This window comes from Herpailurus yagouaroundi, unplaced genomic scaffold (genome assembly GCF_014898765.1).
Source record: "Herpailurus yagouaroundi ecotype Mexico unplaced genomic scaffold, PumYag 28, whole genome shotgun sequence".
Taxonomy (NCBI): Eukaryota; Metazoa; Chordata; class Mammalia; order Carnivora; family Felidae; genus Herpailurus; species Herpailurus yagouaroundi.
In genome coordinates, this window is record NW_024412376.1 from 26779024 (window position 1) to 26799598 (window position 20575).

General features: G+C 37.9%; 1 protein-coding gene across 6 annotated transcripts in view; it reads left to right on the forward strand.

Moving 5' to 3' along the window:
* The window catches only part of MARCHF1 (membrane associated ring-CH-type finger 1), an 889619-nt gene that overhangs the window by 823646 nt on the left and 45398 nt on the right, over positions 1 to 20575 (forward strand). For all 6 annotated transcript variants that reach the window (XM_040471208.1, XM_040471222.1, XM_040471216.1 and 3 more), the window contains one exon: positions 6956 to 7136. In XM_040471208.1, coding sequence (XP_040327142.1) covers positions 6956 to 7136 — 181 coding nt within the window. The remainder of the gene's footprint in view (positions 1 to 6955; positions 7137 to 20575) is intronic.

A 20575-nucleotide genomic window follows, 5' to 3' on the forward strand; every position in this document is an offset into this window, starting at 1 on the left:
CTCACCTTCCTAGGCTCCAGAATCCTAACATCTTTGGTCTGTTCCCCATAAGTAATCACTATTTTATCTCTACGGTCATCTTATATGCCCTTCTAATTCCAATTTTCCCAAGTTTAAGGCTAGTAGCCGCAGAAGCCAAAAAGGGGAAAGTTACAAAAAGGAGGGGTTAGCCAACAACAACAAAAAGAAAACCAGGAAAAATAAATAATTAGAAAAGGTTTTCAGACCTGACTGTATGGAAGGTATTGGTAGCTTACCAGAAAACCAATCTCAGTAGTAAGATAGATCTCCCTTTCTTACACTACAGATCTTTGAGACGAAGAATGACAGAGTCCTACAAATTGAAATGCAGACGTGAAAAATTGAGTTGCTTTTATAAAAACATGCAATCCATTGCATTTATTACCTAGGAGCAATTTTTGTTGATTTTACTGATCACATATATATTGGCAATAATATCTTACTTGGGGATGGTGTTTACATTTTGTATCATATTCTCATATATCTTATTTGAGCCTTATAATAGCGATGTAAGATTTCAAAGATGAGAACACCAACTGTCTGAAAACTTGTCTGAGACCACCCAATATACAGATCTAAATCCACTGCTTTGCCTACCTTTCCTTGAGACATGTCTGTGACTTGGCTGATGTAAGGATTCAAATGTGGTAGAAGCTAACTCACCTGTATGGAATCAGAATTCATGAACTTGGTCTTACAAGGATTGACTCTACCCAACTTACCGAACTAGCTGTTAAAAACACATAGCGCCATCAGGGCACCTGGGTGGCTCACCAAGAGCATCCAACTCTTGGTTTTAGCTCAGGTCATGATCTCAGTGGGATCGAGCCCCAAATCAGACTCTGTGCAGACAGTGCAGAGCCTGCTTGGGATTCTCTGTCTCCCTCTCTGCCCCTCCCCTGATTTGCAGTTCAGCTCTCGCTCTCTCTCTCTCTCTCTCAAAGTAAATAAATAAACTTAAAAACAACAATTAGTCCCGGTACAGTGAAAGCAATGATATAGGTAAACAAAATTAGTAGTAGTATCAGTAGGATCCGAATATCCCATGATAAAATTAACAAATACTTGATTGCCTACAACATGCCAAGTACTGCACCTTTTTATCTCCTTTAATCCTCAGGACACCTTAAGAGGTATTTTTTGCCTCATTTACACATGAGTAAACCATGTAAACTGAGAACCTCTCCAGTGTACTGGAGCAGAGAGCAAGCATGTGAATCAGGATTTGGTTTGCTTGTGAATCCCAAACACCAAATAACTTCTTTTTTTTTTAATTTTTCTGTGATGGTGGGAATAAAAAGCAGCACAAAAAGGTTATTAATTCATCCTTGAAGGATATGAATATGCTCTATGTAGATAGTCTTTGTCCCATTTCCTCCCACTTTCAACATCAATTCTTCAGTATCATAACTTCCAGTCTCTCAAACCCATCCTTTCCCCATGATACATGAACCACGAGATGTCTTCACTCTCCTTCCAGCTCAGAGTCTAGACCTTATGACCAACTGTTTTCACACTGTGTTCCCTGATGCGTTAGAATCCTTCACTCCTTTGTCCTTCCCATTTCTGACTTCCTGATCTCAAGATCATGCATTAGATTGTGCTACAGTTGCTCTCTGACTGCTGAATGCTGCTGCCTCCAGTCAGTGTTAAGGATGTCCACTGTAAATTTGTGCTGTCTAATCTTACCAAGGACCTCACGGCTGCTCCCCGGTTCTAATAGTCATGCTTGAACAATTTCCCATCACATTCTCCAAGTGGCTTTTTCTAATTACTTACAGCCTCTCTAATACCTTAACCCCATGCCTTCCTGCCTTCTGTTGAACATACACATTGTCTGCTATGTCAGGAAAGATAAGAAGACCCCTCCCCAGACCCAGCTACTGCAACCCCTCTGCCTCCACCATTTTCACTTAGCATTTTCCCTCTACCTCTTGCTCACAGGGAAAGCGTGTGTTTACCTCCTGTGTATTTTTTCCCCATACTTTGTTGACTTCTCAAGAAATCTTCATTTAACAATGAGGTGTTCCCTTGCCTATTTTTTTAAACTTTCACCTGTCTATGGCCCCTTCAGTTCTGCTTATGAACAAGTCCAGGTTTTCCCTGTTAAAAATGAAATGAAATGAAAATTAAAAATTAAATTTTCTCTAGTCTGCTATTCTTTCACCGCTATGCTGTATTTCTCGAAAAGAGAGAGAAATTATATCTGTTCACTTGTTTACTTGAGCACTAACTTCTCATCCACTGCTTAATACATTTCAATATGACTTCCACCTACATGTATTCTAATCATTTTTAGCTTAGTAAAGTGAATTCTAAGAATGAATGCCAAAGTCTGAAGCATGATAATTAGTTTTGAGTAAAGATTAACATCCAAATTAGGTAATTACAAATATAGCTGTACCTGTAATGACTGTGCTCAAAGATTATTTAGTTGGGGAGGGGTATGGCACGGTGGAGGAGGTGGGGGGCCTTCTGTGCCTGGAGGGATGGTGGGTGCCAGCCGAGCCCCAGGCAGCCCCCTGTCCTTCCCGAGCCAGACCCCCGTTCTGTGACTTCCAGGGTAACCTGAGGCCCGTGCCAGGCAGAACCTCCATTTCCAGGCTGGGTAACAGTCAGGAGTACTTGAGCCGAACTGAATGTTGACAGTTTTCAGGCATTTCTACCACAATATTGGAATTTAACACATTGGCCAAATAAAATTCAAATTTTACAAAAAAAAAATGTAGGCAGGGAAGAGATGAGATAGATCAGAAAGATTTGCCAAAAGAAAAGGGGGGTGGGGAAGAGCATGGAATATGGGAAGAGAAGGTTAAGAGGCTGTCTCAAAATAATAGGGATGATTGCCTTTGGGAGTTACATATTGTAAATGGTCTCTGTTACCACAGACGGCATAGAATGCAAGTAAGGTCCCCCGCATCTCTACACATTCTGCAGACTGAGGGGCTCCAGTTTCCTCCCCAGAGTCACAACATTGTTTCAGATTCTTTTTTTTTAAACCTTTTATTTATTTTTGAGACAGGGAGAGACAGAGCATGAACGGGGGAGGGGCAGAGAGAGAGGGAGACACAGAATCTGAAACAGGCTCCAGGCTCTGAGCGGTCAGCGCAGAGCCCGTCGCGGGGCTGGAACTCACGGACCGCGACAACATGACCTGAGGTGAAGTCGGACGCTTAACCGACTGAGCCACCCAGGCGCCCGTTTCAGTTTCTTAATACCTCGGTGATCGTAATAGTTGCTCAAATGCGTACCTGCCTCCAGGTTCTTTTCTCTCCTTGGTAATTCACCCCACATGCTGATGCTATTGTCTGATTTTCTTTGCGTATAGCAAGAACTAAAGAAAATGTGAATGAATGAATGAATGAATGAATGAATGAATGAATGAAAAAAATCCCCAAATTACATGATCAATATGACCTTCATGAAGATTTTTTTCAGTGATAAATTATTTTTTTAAAAAAAAAGAACTTACGTAGAGAAAAAATACTATTCTACCAGAGCCAAGAAGCCTTGGCAAGAGAGGGGGTTGGGAGCAGTGGAGGTCATTTTAAGATATGTGAAACCAAACCAAACCAAACCAAAAACCTGCTTTTCTTAAAACTTAAACATTAAGGAAAGGACTAAGCATGCACACACACACACACACACACACACACACACACACACACAATTTCCAGAATTTAATTTGCTAAATACTATTTGGTGGTCTGCTTTTCACAGAAAGCTAGAAGTTATATGGAAGTAGAAGTTTATTCAAGTCATAAATGGTAAAAATCTCAACGTATACCGATTAGACTGTAAGCAGCCAGTTAAAAAAGTAGAGTGCAAATAGAATTTGTGAATTCGGCTTATTCTTGTCACTAGGTGACAGACACCTATGTCAATCACCAATAATTTTATAGAATCACTCAGTTCCCAAGCTTTTATTTCCCATAAGATAAAAATGCATTGAAATTATGAATATTTTACAATGCAATTTTGTTATTAAAATCATTTTCTCTGCACAATTATTCTGTTGGAAAAATCATGTCTATGTTTTATTACCATGCTTTCATTTATAATTTAGCAGTTGTGGTTAGTGTAAAATATGTCAGTTTAAGAATTAATTCTTTTCATAATGGCATAATATTATTTTTTATTTCTAGTAGATATTTGAAGCTGGTATTTAGTTCTTAAGTTCGTTTTCAACAATCTATCTCAACATGATTTGAAAAGAGTCTTGGGGTTCAACTTGGGTTGGGATAATTTAGCAAAGGTGCAAAACGCTAAAATCATGTAAAAATAAGTCTCGTGAAATAGTAATGAAAACGAAATAAGCTTTTGATTTTCCCTGTGAGAGATAACCTTAATTTTATGAAGAAATGAAATTACTGGTGATGCTTCAGGTAACAGTTTCTGCAAAACATTTTAGAAAGGAATATGTAAGACATAGGAAGTTGAACTACAGTCAGTAAACCGTTCAGGTCAGGTTGAACTCAGTAATCAACAAGGTCTTTGTTTAAATCTTCTTATGAATAAATTACTTTTTTCACATCAGTAAAAAAAAAAAAAAATCAGACCTCAGAATCATCCTGGCAGCTGTGCAGCAGTTGATGTGGTCTTTTTTAGTAAAGAATTATCAGATGGCATTAATTGCAAATTTTTCTTTTTCAAATGAGAGATTTTGCTGCTCAGCAGGCTTCAATGCCAGGCCGGGAGAGACTTTTGTTTTTATTGTCTGCTTCTCTATGTAACCTTTACTTCAACTTTTGTTACTTGCAGTTGTTGGCGTAATATATTTTGTAAACTGCATTTTATTATTGTTGGTAATAATATTCAGGTACTGTCTTTAAGTCAGAATCACCATATTTAAGGCAAGGGTAAGCAAATGTTTCCTGTAAAAAGGCAAGTAGTAAATATGTTAGTGTTTGTGGCCATATGGTCATTGCAGCAACTCCGAATTCTATAGTTATAGTACAAACACCGCTCTAAACAGTACTTAAACAAATGTTTGTGGGTGTGTTTCAGTAAAACTTTATTTACAAAAACATGTGGCAGTAAGAATTGGGCCATAGTTTGCTGACCCCTAACCTAAAGGAGTATCTTTGTGTGGATGCAGAGAGATGAGAGGTTCAAGGACATAAGAAATATCAACCTCTCATGCTATATAATTCATTAGGTTTCAGTGGCTCCAAAAATAAATATTGCAAGCAAATGAAGTGCTATAGAAATCCAGATTTGCTTTCACTGTTTGCTCTTATAAGTTATAGTTTGTTAATGAAATAATCTTACTCAACAAACATCTACTGAGCACCTATCATGAGATTAATACTCTGACAAGTGTGATACAAAGTATACACTTTCATATTAAAGAATAGACTCTCAGTAATTTTTAATTTTTCCCCAGCACATCAGCCTCTTATATATGCTGCTATATCCAACACTACTACTTTCTACCTCAGTTCAGGAGAACGAGGACTCTGACTTTGAACTTCCCTAGGCTCTCATCTCATCACTCCCACCCTAAGGACTTCAGAAGTCAGTGTTCCTTTTTTATTATATTATTTTTACTTAAGAAAAAGAGATTCAAGGAGTTCCTGGATGGCTCAGTTGGTTAAGCACCCAACTCTTGATCTCAGCTCAGGTCTTGATCTCAGGGTTGTGAGTTCAAACTCCACACTGGGCATGAAGCCTACTTAAAAAAAGAAAAAAAAAAAGAAAAGAAGAGAAAAAGAGATTCAAAACTCTAGTGTACTGTGTCATACTTCTTTATTTTGAGCTTAGGGAAGGGCTTGGTTTCAATTCCTGTATCTTACTGCAGTAACAATTAGAGCAACCATTTCATTTCCCCTGGGAGACAGCTGAGATTGATAAATACGTTTTAAAAATCCATTCTTTAAAACTTATGCTTCTGGAGAATAGGGCATATAGACCTAAAAGGAAAGAGCGGCAATTCAAACATTCTTCAAGCCTGCCGCTGTGACTCAGCTCAAAAAAGTAACTCTACAGATTTTTTTTTGAAAATGTGCCATTCATATTTTTAAAAGATTTCAAAAAATACTTCTAATCAAATTTATTAGCAACGTCTAAATCACAAGCATTATTGAAGTACTGAGATTTGAATTACAATCTTGAGGTATGAAAAGCTTATCCCATCTAATGTGGAAATAAACTTCTTTTAATTTGTAGATGAACATAATGAAGATTTCATAGACTGTGAGTCTATGACATTCAAGTTCATAAGAATTCAGTAAACCAGTTGAATTCTGAATTCCTTGGAAGATGTAGTAATTAACATTTTAAAGCAATAGAATTCACTGTACGTGAACTTTATGCGACCAGCAATCTTTGTGACTGTTAAACAATGGTGATTATTGACAGTTTGGGTCATTAATTGGGACCAAATATATGTGCATCTTCCTGGGAAAATCTTTGTAATATTTCCAATCTGAACTTTCAATACTCACTTTATTCTTTGGTAACATGTTAAAATTTTTCAGAATTCTTCCACATAGATACTAAATTATATATCATGCTTCTATAAAGCTGTCACCAAAATAAAACAGCAAAATTATCAGGTTTAAACATTCCTCACAATGCTTGTATATATGAAATCAAGCTGATGCTCACAGACACTGACATATTAAATAGATTAAGCTGAGGATATGCCTCAATAGTTGTGCCGTTAAAACTGGCATTAGTATCGGAATGATATGATAGTGCATTTTTGAGTTACTAGTGTCTAATGCTTAACAATATGAGCATGAGTAGCAAGTGAAAGGAAATTAATATTGGGCATAGATTCCATTCTAGCATCAAGTTGGAGTCAAATGTCCATGCTTTCTAATTCTTAGGTTGCAGTTTCTAATACTGTCTCGTATGAGTGAGGGAAGTAATCCACTGGGGAGCAATGTCCTCTGGGAGAACTCATCCTGACTGCCTTGTCCTTCCCCAGGATCTGTCACTGTGAGGGGGATGAAGAGAGCCCCCTCATCACACCCTGTCGTTGCACCGGCACCCTGCGCTTTGTCCACCAGTCCTGCCTCCACCAGTGGATCAAGAGCTCAGACACGCGCTGCTGTGAGCTCTGCAAGTATGATTTCATCATGGAGACTAAGCTCAAACCCCTCCGGAAGGTATGGTATTGGCAGGAGTTGGTTTGAAAGAGAGCACTTGCAAGCAGGCATGTTTTAAGAATCCATTTCTTTCCCCAATAGAATTTGGTAATATGCTAATAACCACGTAGATACATGTCTTGTGTTGGGCTCAGTATGTAAAACATCCAAGTGTTTGCAAATAATCCTTTATCTCCGTTTTATGTACTGGGCCTCTGATTTTATGTCAGTTCCTCCAAATTTAAAAAAAAAAAAAAGCGTGTGTGTGTGTGTGTGTGTGTGTGTGTGTACGATGTATGTGTTTGTGTGTGTATATATATATATATATATATATACACACACACACATACACAACAAATATACTAGTAATTCGGAGAATTGAACGGATGGAAACTTGAGTACATGGTACTTACTGAGGTCAATTCTCTGGAAGGTTAGGATAATAGCTTACATTAAATAATATGAACTCATCTAATTTCTTGATAATCAGGCATTAGGTAATAGAATAGAATGTTTTCTTCCATAAGATGTGAACTCTTTCTTTGGCCTTTATTTGGGGATTTTATTTAGTTCATGTATAATTACAGTAGATAGAAAAAGTATTATTTTCTATATTGTGCATCAAGCTGTAAGGGAGATGTAAGTATATTTTTATCTATAAAATGTAGATAATCTTAAATATAATCTATAAAATAGATAATCTATAAAATAGATAATCTATAAAATATAGATAATAACTTAATCTTCAAATTCCTCATTTACATTTCCCTAAAGAAGGAAGGTAAGAATACAAGTCAAATATAATTAGCATCTCATTCAACACTAGCAAAGGACAACTTGGGAAGGACACAAATGAAGACCATGAACTTTATGTAATTCATGCCTTATAGTTGTGGCCCTGGATTTTAGCATGTAACTTCTCTTTTTACCTAACTTCAGCCGTACATATATGGATGTCTCAATTTCCAAAGGAGAGTCTAGAGACTGCAATTTAAATAATGAATGTGCCTAGAGCTGCTTTTTCATTTAAATTAAATGCAAAACAAAAGTGGATGAAAAGAACATTGCTTAGAAGTAAACATGAGGAGGGGCACCTGGGTGGCTCAGTTGGTTGAGCCTCCGACTTCACCTCAGGTCATGATCTTATGGTTCATGAGTTCAAGCCCCACGTTGGGCTCTGTGCTGACAGCTTAGAGCCTGGAGCCTGTTTCAGATTCTGTGTCTCCCTCTCTGTCTGCCTAGCCCCTGCTCATGTTCTGTCTCTCTGAAAAATAAACATTAAAAAAAAGAAAGAAAGAAACATGAGGAGGTCCAGGATGAGGAGGGATGTAAAGCAAAAAAAGAATATTCCAATAGGATTCTGATTGGTTCCTGCCTATTGCAATTCATTAATTCTGTAAATCCTGGAAAGGGAAAATAGCATTTCTTGCCTTTGCACAATTTTGATTTTTAAAGTCTCCAAATGGTTTATAGATGTCAAAACTGATGTTCAAAATGCCTTTGGGCTATGCAGTGTCTTTTTTTAATGTATGGGGTAACTTGGGTGACAAAAGGTGGCACTCTGTTCCTCCAGGTCCCAGAGCAATCAATGCCAGAAATAGAAATGGACCCTTACTCTTTGTCCTTTGCCCCATCCATTGAACAGATGCTGTGTGATGTCTGGAGTAGCTAAATAACACATTGTGCTCTGTGATTCTGTAAATTTCTCTTCATACCCCTCAGGGAACTACAAATTGTTTCATAGCATCTGTAGATTTCTCCATGGGTTTCTTTTTTCAACTTGCATCCATATAAAATTTTCATTTCAACTTTGTCAAGTGTAATATTTCATTTCAAGAGCAACAATCTAGGATAAAAAAATTCAGATTTTCTCTTCTTCATGCTATCTATCCCTCCCCTATTTTTGTGTAATAAACATTACACGATGCTGTATGGAACTTGAAAAGTCTTCTTCTACCTTCAGATTTTGTGGAATCATCCCTTATATACAACTTTGATCCTTTCTTAGTATACCATTCCCAATAATTTACAACCTTATCACGAAATCCCTTTCTTCTCAACTAAACTATTTATAAACCAGAGAATGGCAGTGAATACATCTGTCTTTTTTAATCTTCTTAATAATGAATATGTTGTTGCAACCTAGTGGGCACCTACTAGCTGTCAATTCATGAAATACCCTACTTTCTTTTTAAAAACATTTCCTTTGTCATAAATATTAATGAAGGACAACATCTCAACATCCGCCAGTTTTAATAGCATGTGTATATGTATAGAGGATGTTAAAATCTAATCCAGAAGTTGCTTCCTGACAGCCCACAGATGTGTTTTATTTGACCCACGGGCCTTAAAATTTGAATTAGTTATCAACATTTAGATGTGTGATTATTTCATGTAAAATTCCACATATTTGTATTTGTTTGAAAACCTACAGTATCTAGCTTTACTGGAACCACATTTCCATAGGGCAACATCTAAGGGGTAGCTAAGTGGAGCTAAATGGTGTTTAGTGCCTTTAAAAGGCTATTTGCATTCAAGTTCTCTGCATTTCTCACTGTCCCTCCCTCTCTAGTCCTGACACCTTGTGCCATCCCCACTTATCTTTTTTTTAATTTTTTTAATGTTTATTTATTTTTTGAAAGGGAGACAGAATGCAAGCAAGGGAAAGGCAGGGAGAGAGGGAGACACAGAATCTGAAGCAGGCTCCAGGCTCCAAGCTGTCAGCACAGAGCCTGATACAGGGCTGGAACCCATGAACCATGAGGTCCTGACCTGAGCCAAAGTCTGAAGCTTCACCAACTGAGCCGCCCAGGCCCCACCCTCATTCCCACTCATCTGAATGCCTCTGTGGCTCTGGTGTTAGGATCTGAATTTTCAACTCCTGATCTAAGATGAGCCCTAGATATGAGAAACATACATTCTGTTCCTGTCTCTATGATTTATAGGTTTTAAAAACCCAGAAGTATTCCAAACTTTTACTTTCTTCTTTAAAAGTATGGGGCATTAGCATAATACTTAAATGACAGTATCCAAAACAACTTCAGATTCTGAAGTGATATGAACTATACAGATATAAGGCATGTGTAAACTGTTCTAGATGGCTTATTTTGATGGCACTAAGATTCATCAACAGTTTTCTTTTGATAGTTTTTAATTGGTCATTACAAATGACAGGTATAGCATTTGGTTAGGATATATACGAAGTACATTCCATTAATTGCTCTCAACTCAGTAATTCCATTACAGTTTATAACGTTCTAAAGACCAGCCACATGAAACAATTAATTTAGCTAATTATTCTGAATTTCTACCATTAGCCAATACAGGCAGGAGATTCTGTTTAGATAAAATGGCTTCTTAAAGTAGAAAGGTGCAAATCTTCATAGTCTGACGAACCTTGGGGCTTAATAGTCTTGAAAGAGATCAGTAAAACCTTACTTCATTAATTGCTACTATTGCTACACCAAAATCTTCAGTTAGTAAATTCATCAAGGTATCCTAATGTCTCCAGAAAAAAAAAAAATCTTTAAAATCTAAATAAAGTCAAGGGCTTATGTGAGAAAAAGCAATTTTCATCATCTTTAAGTCAGTAGCTCACCTACTTTTATAACACGCAATAAAAGTCCCATTATTCTACTGGTTACCCAGGGTCAGCAGTAATTCTCAGAGCCCAGAAAAGTCAAAAGGATAAAAATATACAAAGCATTGCAATTTGGAAATGCATACCATATCAGTTAGGAAGCCTAAAATCTTCTCCTATTCTGAAGCTGAAGAGTTGCATGAGGTTCAGATTTGAGTCTGAATTGGAAAGACCAGTTGCTGGATATGAAGCTAAGCTTATGAGGCCAGCAAATGCCACTGACAGCTTTATATTCTCCCCTGAATTATTTCTTTATATAGTTTTTCATATGCATGCTATTTGACAAATATATAATATTTGAATATGTAATATTCAATTCTATGCATCCTTTTATTCCTTGTCTCATTTTTTCACTTAAATTAATCAGGGAATCAATTACCTTTGATTTAGCAATGATTAGATTGAACCATATGCACTTGTCATTTTTGTAGATCAAAAACAGTTGAATATTGGGAAGTTCATAAAATAGAAGTTCTGTGTGAATTTATTACGCCAAATAAAAAGGAATGATCATTTTGGTATTTCTACATTTCCACCATAATGACTTCCAATGCTTTAGTTGAAATAGCTACTTAAAAAAAAAAAAAAAAGAACTGTATTGGACAAATGCAAATGCTATGTTAATTCCTTCCCTTCCTTAATTTGATGTGACATCTGGCTTTCAGAAGAGCCAATGCAAGTTACCATAGCAGGCCAACTGCCCAAAGGTTATAATTCTTTACTAATCTCGAGGTCTCACAGTTCATAGTCTTAAAATTGGAAACAACAGAGAATGTGGTCATATGCCTAGCCAGGGTCTTCTAGTACCCTATTGAATAATATCGCCTAGTCATACATAAGAAAATTCAGAACGCTTCATTTACTTACCACGATGGAGAATTTGCAATGTCATTAGTACAAGCGCCACATACTGAATTTCTACTGTGTACCAAATATTTAGAAGATACCAACTAACTTAATCTTCATTACAACTCTATTTTCTGTAGGCACATGAAGCTTATTTTAGATAAGGAAAATGAGACACATCAGACACTTACATGCCAATCAAAAACAATGAAATCTTGCCATTTGCAACTACATGGATGGAACTGAAGGGTATTATGCTAAGCGAAATTAGCCAGGCAGAGAAAGACAAATATCATATGACTTCACTCATATGAAGACTTTAAGACACAGAACAGATGAACACAAGGGAAGAGAAGCAAAAATAATATAAAAACAGAGACGGGGACAAAACATAAGAGATTTAAATATGGAGAACAAACAGAGGGTTACTGGAGGGGGTGTGGGAGGGGGGATGGGCTAAATGGGTAAATCATCATTGCACTATATGCTAACTAATTTGGATGTAAATTAAATATATATATATATATATATATATATATATATATATATATATGCCAGAGCTCCGTGATTCTAGAGCTTTGTTCATTGTACTGTGCCACATTCCCATAAGTGGCTGATAGACTCTCTCTTGAAGAATCAAAACTTCAGTTTTTACTTAGACCATCTTTAAGGGAAATCTTCCCAAATAAACCTTTCTAAAATAATTTTTTTTCTAAAATCTCTCTTCTTAAACATGGATGTTTTTACCCAAGGTATTTTCGTAATACTCAGTTACATCATTATGTATACATCACTTATTTTACAGGTTGAAAATCATTAACTGGCTCACTAGATTGAAACACATAGAAAGCTGTTATCTTTGTTAATTTTAAAAATAACACTGTCAGTTATTTTACTGGCAAAAATGAGTTTATTCAGGAATAGCAGAGAATTACAGTTTAGGTCAGGCAAACTACAGCAAAACTATAGGCAAGCGCAGAGAACAAGGAGAGGAATGCTCTTTTATAGAACAACAAGGGAAGTTGTGAGGAGGTATAAAGAAAAGAGTCCATTGTAGTAAACTTGGAGTTCAAAGTATAACGGTTTTTCATTAGCTGATTTGTGGCTGTCTTTCATTGGCTGAGCTGGTGGGGGAGCAGAGAAACACCTTTTTTCCTCCTGCTGAGGTAGCAAAGTGTAGCCAAAGTGGTATCACTTTCAAGGTTCCTTTCTTCCTGTTGATGACTGTAGTAGGGTGTGTAAACTACCCCCTTCTGGTCTTCTGACTTCATTTTATTTTTGTTTTAACTTTTTTTTAAGTTTTATTCATTTTTTTGAGAGAGAGAGAGAGTGTGTGTGTGAGCAGGGTAGGAGCAGAGAGAGAGGGAGACACAGATTCTGAAGCAGACTCCAGGCTCTGAGCTGTCAGCACACAGCCCGATGCGGGACTTGAACTCTGGAACTGGGAGATCCTACCTGACCTGAGCCAAAGTCAAAGGCTTAACTGACTGAGCCACCCAGGCACCCCTCCTGTCTTCATTTTAAACAAGATTTCTTTTATTAATTTTTGCATCTTTATTCTGCACTTGCCAGCGTGCTGTGTTTTGAACGCCCTTTGTAGGGGAAGAAAAGTTTTCCCTTCTTCCTTTTTAGGTCCTTTGGCTGGTCTGATAATTAAATCAATATAAGACTGATTACCAGGGACACCTGGGTGGCTCAGGCGGTTAAGCATCCCACCCTTGGTTTTGGCTCAGGTCTTGATCTCATGGGTTCAAGCCCCACATGGGGTTCTGCACTGATAGCATGGAGCCTATTTGGATTCTCTCTCTCTCTCTCTCTCTCTCTCTCTCTCTCTCTCTCCCTCTCCCTCTCTCCCTCTGCCCTCTCCTCCCGCTTGCACTCTCTCAAAAATAAACAAAATTTTTTTTTTAAAAAAGACTGATTAACGGTACAAAAACAAACAAAAGTTTAATAATATGTCTACATGGGAGAGACCCAGGAAAACCAAGTAACACTGAAATGACCAAAGCCATCACCTTAAATACCATCTTCAGCTAAAGACAGAAGAGATGTTTGGGATAAAGAGGACACCAGTTATGGGAGGTTACCAGGGAAAACATAGTAAACAAGGGTAAGGTTGTTAAGGAGCTTTAAGTTGTTGCCTTCTTCATTGGTAAGAGTTCTAGAAATTGGCTCTTCTAGTACAGTAAGAGATCTAGCCTTACCAGTGGAGATTTTCCTTATAAATGTAAATGCTTCTTACCAAAGGGTAACTTCTGCTGGATTTTTAGAGCTTTTCTGTCTGCTGTGTTTTAAAAATAACCAGTTAAAATAATCACTGTGTCAAAGGAGCATATTTTAGGGTGGCAAAATCTGCTCCCCTTCACCTTTTATCTGTTTTGTTGTTTTCATTCTTCCTCCTCACAGAATCTGCTGTTATGTCTCCGTTCCTTCAGTAGCCCTTGTTCACAATTTTACATAGCTACTGCTCTTCTGCTTTAAACAACAACAGCAATAATCACGAGTTATAAAATTAGGTCTATAAAAGGCCCAGTTCTAGATGAACTTCTGCAAGATTCTCTTTTGATCACTGGCAAGAGTTTTAGTGGGTATGAACATTTTGGCATCATTCCAGGATTCTTGGACCCCTCTTTGGCATCCTTCTTACTTCTCAGTTTTACTTGGAATTACATGATAAAAAAAAAAAAAAAGCCCTCAGAAAATATATTTTTTAATGTTTATTTATATTTGAGAAAAAGAGAGAGCATGAATGAGGGAGGGGCAGAGAGTCAGAGACAGAATCAGAAGCAGGCTCCAGGCTCTGAGCTGTCAGCACAGAGCCCGATATGGGACTTGAACCCATGAACTGTGACACATCATGACCTGAGCCGAAGTCGGATGCTTAACAGACTGAACCACTTGGGCGCCCCATCAAATAAGGTTTTGATGTTTCCAGGAGGTTTCCTTATAATCAGAGCCCAGTTCTGGGGAGTAGGTTTGCTGCTTCATTTCTTCAGAAATGTATAAGCTTGGAGGCAATGAAAATCTCTGCCCTAGTATGAAGCTAGATGAAACTTTCTTTATACTTGCAAAAATTATCCATACTCATCATTTGCAATGCATACTAGCCCTGTCATCTTGCTGTGTTTCAGTTCCATTATTATAGGAGCCCTAAGTGCAGTGATTTAGAACACTCAAAAAATTATTTTGTTTTCAACAGAACACTTTCCAAATGAGCCACGTAAGCTCTTCACAGCAAATTTCTCTATCCAGTGGTGGTGTTGTCTGCCACCAACAGGTCCCCTTACTTCTCACGGCTTCTTTTGGTGAGAAGGAGGACCCCAACAGTCTCCTTAGCTGATAGCCCTGGGAAGGGAAAGGACAGGTAAACCACAAAATAACAAAAAGATCATTAAAAGAGAAGCATTTCAACTCAGTTGGAGCATCATCTTTGCTACTAAAATCGTTTCGTTTTGCTTTAGTTTTTTTATGTTTGTTTTATTGCCTTAACACGTTCATGTCTGTGGGGCGTCTGGACTGAATGGGGGCGGTGGCATGGTGGGGCGGGGGGCGGGGATTCACCTGAGGCAGAACAAGACATAGGAGTTTATTGAATCACTACGAAGGAGCAGTGGGCAGGACAGCAAAGGAGAGACTGTCTGCATTGAGGGAGTGGGGAGGAGCCACAGTTACAGGGCTGAGTAAGGGAGTATGGAGACACAGGGAATTCTCTCTTTTCTGGAAGTCTCAGGAACCGTGCCTGGTTGTAACTGGTCAGTTAGAGTCTATGACTGTTTCAAGGTGGGTTGCTTAATGAGCCTGTTTGCGTCATCTCGCGGTCACTGTGGGTCCTTTTCCCTTGCTTAAGTTTCTGTTGCTCAAGACTGTTGCCTAAAAGCAGCCTCTACAATGCCCTCAGAACTACAATAGATATATGTATATATATATTTCTTAATTTTTTAATGTTTGTTTATTTTTGAGAGAGACAGAGACACAGTGTGAGCAAGGGAGGAGCAGAGAGAGGGAGACACAGAACCAAAGCAGGCTTCAGGCTCTGAGCTGTCAGCACAGAGCCCAACGGGGGGCGGGGCTTGAACTCACAAAACACAAAGTCAGACGCTTAACTGACTGAGCCACTCAGGCGGCCCTCAGAACTACAACTGACATTTTAATTAAAATAATATTAAATATGTGTAGATAGCAATGCCAACATGTCTTATGTCAAATAAGATGGAAAATATAAGTGTCTCATGCTTTTTTCTAATAGATACTTGGGATTTATTATAGGGCCTCATCCTTTTGTCTTTTGAGAGAATTCCGACAATTGAATTCGTCTTTAAAATTTCAAGAACAAGAAGACTAGGCAGCTGGGGTCAGCATCACAGAATAGTTTGTTCAAAATAGAAATATTCTTCTGTGGGCAGCAGAAGAACGTATTCGTTTGCGAAGCTTCCATCCATAAACAGTCCTCCCTCTAGGCAGGTGTGAACTCCAACCAGTATCAGACTGTGTTCTGAATGATTGCTCTGAGAAAGCTCCAGTCATGCCCAGTTCACTTATTCACTCAACTCACTGTACTATCTACCTCGGTAGTTGTGTTCAATAGGGAACCAAACAGAGAAAAAAACCGGCCGTCCAAGAGCATACAGCCCACTGCAGGAAGGATGGAAAAAGATGAATTACTTCCAATATTTTGTAATAAATTTGAAAAGCATAGTAGTCAATGGGATGGTGGTGTGGGGGAATCAAGAACTTTCTGTAACTCCAGAGGGAATGGTGAAGGTAATTCAAAGAGAGCAAGCCATCATATGTTTGGTGTTTATTTGCGGGACTGTCCATATAAAAGGATTTCTTTTTTAACAGTAACTATAAATACATAAAAAAATGACTTTCCTCTTGTTGCCCAAGCTTCACATAACATAGGCAAATCAAGAAGATATTACTTAGCAATTGGATATCCAGGACACTGGAGAAAGAGAATTTGGATATAGAAACAGGATTTGACAAGAGGTTGTCACAAAGGAGACTTAAACAATTCTTGAATAATCATCGTTGGCTGGAACATTTCTCTTCCGTACTTCCTTATTAGTAGATACAATTATATATGACTTCAGTTCTGTTTCTTTCTTTGAAAATTATTGCTTGAAGAACATAACCTCACTTCCTTGCTAAGAATGTCACCTTGTGTTACTATTCTAGATATGAAAAGAAATACTTAACCTGATTAGATTTGCTCTTGAAGTCTTTAACAGGATACAGTTCCATCTTTGTGAAAATACAGTTTTATTTTGACCAGGACAGAGGGCCCACAAAATAGAACTTCTTTTATATACTTTGGTTTTTGATATTTGAAACATAAACTATGGTGGAAATGAGGGAATCAGTATTACAACGATCCATATGGAAAGCATAAAAGCATCAAATTAGAATCTGCAGAAGCATATGTACATCTATGTGCACACACACACACACACACACACGCATACACACAGATTTACAAATAAAGATTTTCCCAAAGCATCATCTTATGATTGAGGTTTTTTTAATGAGAAAGAAGTTATATTTGTGCTTCACTTTCATTTTTCTTAAGATGCTATAACAACTGAGTTTCAAATTACTTTCATATTTAAATTTTCCTCCAGCTAAAGACTTTTCTCTCTCAGCTGGAATTATTTCTTAATTCATTTATCCAGTTTCTCAAATCTTGGCATAAAATCTAAGAAAAATTTCTTTGTAAATTTTTGAGTGAATTTTTAAAATTAAGGCCCGAGGAAATCAACATGTTTTTTTTTCAAAAGCAAATATTGTAGACCAAATCAAATTGCTTTTCTATTGCATTGACAAGAGAGAAATGAGGAAGACTTTGACATCTCTCTGGAATGATAGTGTCTAACCCTATTGTCTGTGCATCAAATGCTTGTATGCTATTATCAACATTTTAATAATACAGATGTCTGAAAGATTTCACTCCAAAGAGACCTAATCTCTCACAAACCATTTCCCATCCAATTTTCTATTTTTCTCTACCATCAAGTAGCTGCTCTCCTTTTGTTTCCCACAGAGATATACCACCCACTGCTTCACCATACCAGTGCTATTATCTTTCATATGAACGTTTTGCCCCAAATTAGGTGAATTTACCCACTCGGCCACAGGTGTAGCAGAACCTGCCCTTGTGAAATGTATAGCATGGAATGTTATAAAAGGTGGGGAAAGCAGAACAGGAGGCAGAAGTCCATACCCAGTTTTTTTTCCCACATTTCCTCTGGTAGAGAAGTGAGTGATGGACAGATAGAGACGAGCTATGTTATTCTAACAGAAGCCCTTCCACATGGAAACAGGATGGGAAGAAAAAGAGAGAGAGAACCCTAACCCTAACACAGAGAATCCAAAACACCAAGAATGATAAACATTTTTAAATTCTCTTTTCACTGACATATAAGGAAAGTAGCTAAGTTAAAAAGAAGAAACAATTCAAACAGTAAAAAAAAAAACGAAACAAACAAAACAAAACAAAACAAAAAAAAACCACTGTGCTGGGTTAAGAGTCAGGATGTCAGATTTTAATTCTGGTTCGGAAGCCTAATCATTCTGAGCTGTGCCTCAGTTTCTCCATCTGTAAAACAAGGACTGAATGAGATGATCTTTTAATTTCCTTCCAACTTAAAATTCTGTGATTTCATAAAAAGAAAGTGAGGAATCCACTTATTTAAAAGGAAATAAAAACAAAGAAATTTTATATTCAAGTGAATTTTAAATGTTCAGAAGGAAAGGAAAAACTGGTATAGAGAGAATTCTTCACATCCACAGTCGCTTAGGTTGTGTTCCTTGGTGGACCGGGGAGACTCTGGGCCCTGAGGCCTCCACCAGTCCATCCCATGATATCACCAGAGGCTCTTGGTCTCATCACCATAAAGAATCCAAGGAGAGACGAGAAACAACAGTTGAGTGGTGCAAGTAGGAAAGTTTATTAAAGGGAGAGTACACTCTTGAAATGTGAGAGTGGGCGAGCTCAAGGATAGCTGCTCTCGGGGTTAGGGTCTCTGTCTTTTAACAGATGTTAACTAGGGTGTGGAAAATATATTACTTGGGGAAGGGATATCTTGGGGGCAGGGTTTCTTGCCTTTTCTCCCTTATTTGGTACTTGGTTAGAGGGCCTTCTTTGTCTTGAGCCTGTCTGGCTTGATCTGGCTTCTTGAGGCTTTGTTTTTGGAATGCTGCCAGGGCAGATCTCTAACTTGCCCCATAGCTAGCCATGACTACCCCTTTGCCGGCCTCCAGTCCCTTTAAAGCCTAACAGTTGCAACTAACTGCCAACTCTTAACAGTTCCATAGGACAGGGTGCTGCATAACAAAGAAGTCCAAGGTCCAGGTCTTAAAAGAAGTAACATATGTGCTTTCTTAATCTTTCTTATTACCCTTTGAAGCAAATCATGGTGAGAAAAATAAGATATACTGTATATTGAAGAAAAGATAACCATTATGGGGCACCTGGGTGGCTCAGTCCGTTAAGCGTCTGACTCCTGGTATCAGCTCAGGTCGTGAACTGCTTGTGGGATGGAGCTCCACATCGGCCTCTGTGCTGACAATGCGGAGCCTGCTTGGGATTTTCTCTCACCCTCTTTCTCAGCCCCTTCCCAACTCATGATCTCTGTCTCTCCCTCTCTTTCTCTCAAAATAAATAAACGTTCAAACAAACAAACAAACAAAAGAAAACCATTAAAAGCATGTCTATAAGAAGACAGGAGAGAAGAAAGGGAGACGAGAAAAAGGAGGAAAGAAGCAAAGAGAGGAAAGGAGAGTTTGAGGCCAATTGAGGATGAGGAGGCATCCTGAGAGGTGAGTAGAAGCTAGCTAGATATAAGGGTCCAGGCCACACTTCATTTTTTCTCATGAGTTGTAAGCAGGTGTTTAAAGGCTAAAGTAAATTAAAGTAGTTCTGGACAGCAAGCTGTTCTGCAGCCCTGAGACATACATAGAAGATTTCTGACCCTAAGAAAAGAGGCAGGCTGGGCTGAAAGCCATTTTCTCCCTGGCACAGTAAAGAAAACCAGAGTAGATTGAAGGTCTAAGCAAATTAGTTTAGTGAGTCTATGAAAGATAATTATATTTTCTTGAAACTTAGAGTTTCTGTAAATACAGAGCTAGCTTAATATAAAAGTTGATATTTCAATGGAGTATTTTTGTCAATGAAGAAAACTAACAAATTTTTGAGCTGGAACTTTTCAGTATCTAGGAAATTACTTATATCTTAAGCACTGATAAACTCCCATTGGACTCCTCCTATATAAGACCACCCCCAGAGCCAACTGTATCTGAAGGGCCACACGGAGAGCTTCCAGTAATGTCCATTATGATTCACTACTCCCATTTCATCCACTCAGTCACCATATATTTACTGAGTACCTACTATAAGATTACCAGTCATAAGATTATAGTGATGAACAAGAAAAATTTTCTGATCTTAGAGGACATACATTCTTGTCGGGTAGGAATGAAGGCAGGGAGTTTGAAAATGAGTTAGTTATAATATTTTGAAATAGACCTAAAAAGGGTTTGGGAAACAATTTTAGTAACTCTAGATAGGGTTAATATAATTCCAACTACTAAATTATAACTGAAAGAAAATTTATGGGGATTTCTAGGTGAAAAAATCCTTAATTTCACAACTGTCTCCCTGTCCATCAGGGAAACAATTTAATAAAGAAAATTAAGATGAAACGATTGCCAAATGACTGTCAGGAACCAGAGCTAAGAAGATGCACAAAGACAATCCTGTCCACATTGGCTGAGAAAACTTACCAACAATGTCTGTGGAATGCTGCTCAGTCCCACAGATAATTTACTTTATGTCAGGAAACAGGTTATATAAATGAATGAAGAAGTCTGATTTTATGATGATAAATGGCAAATAATGCAGTCCAGGGAATATGATAAGGAGAAGTGGTGACAATGGCATTACAGAATAGATGTGCCTACTCTAAACAGAGTAGTA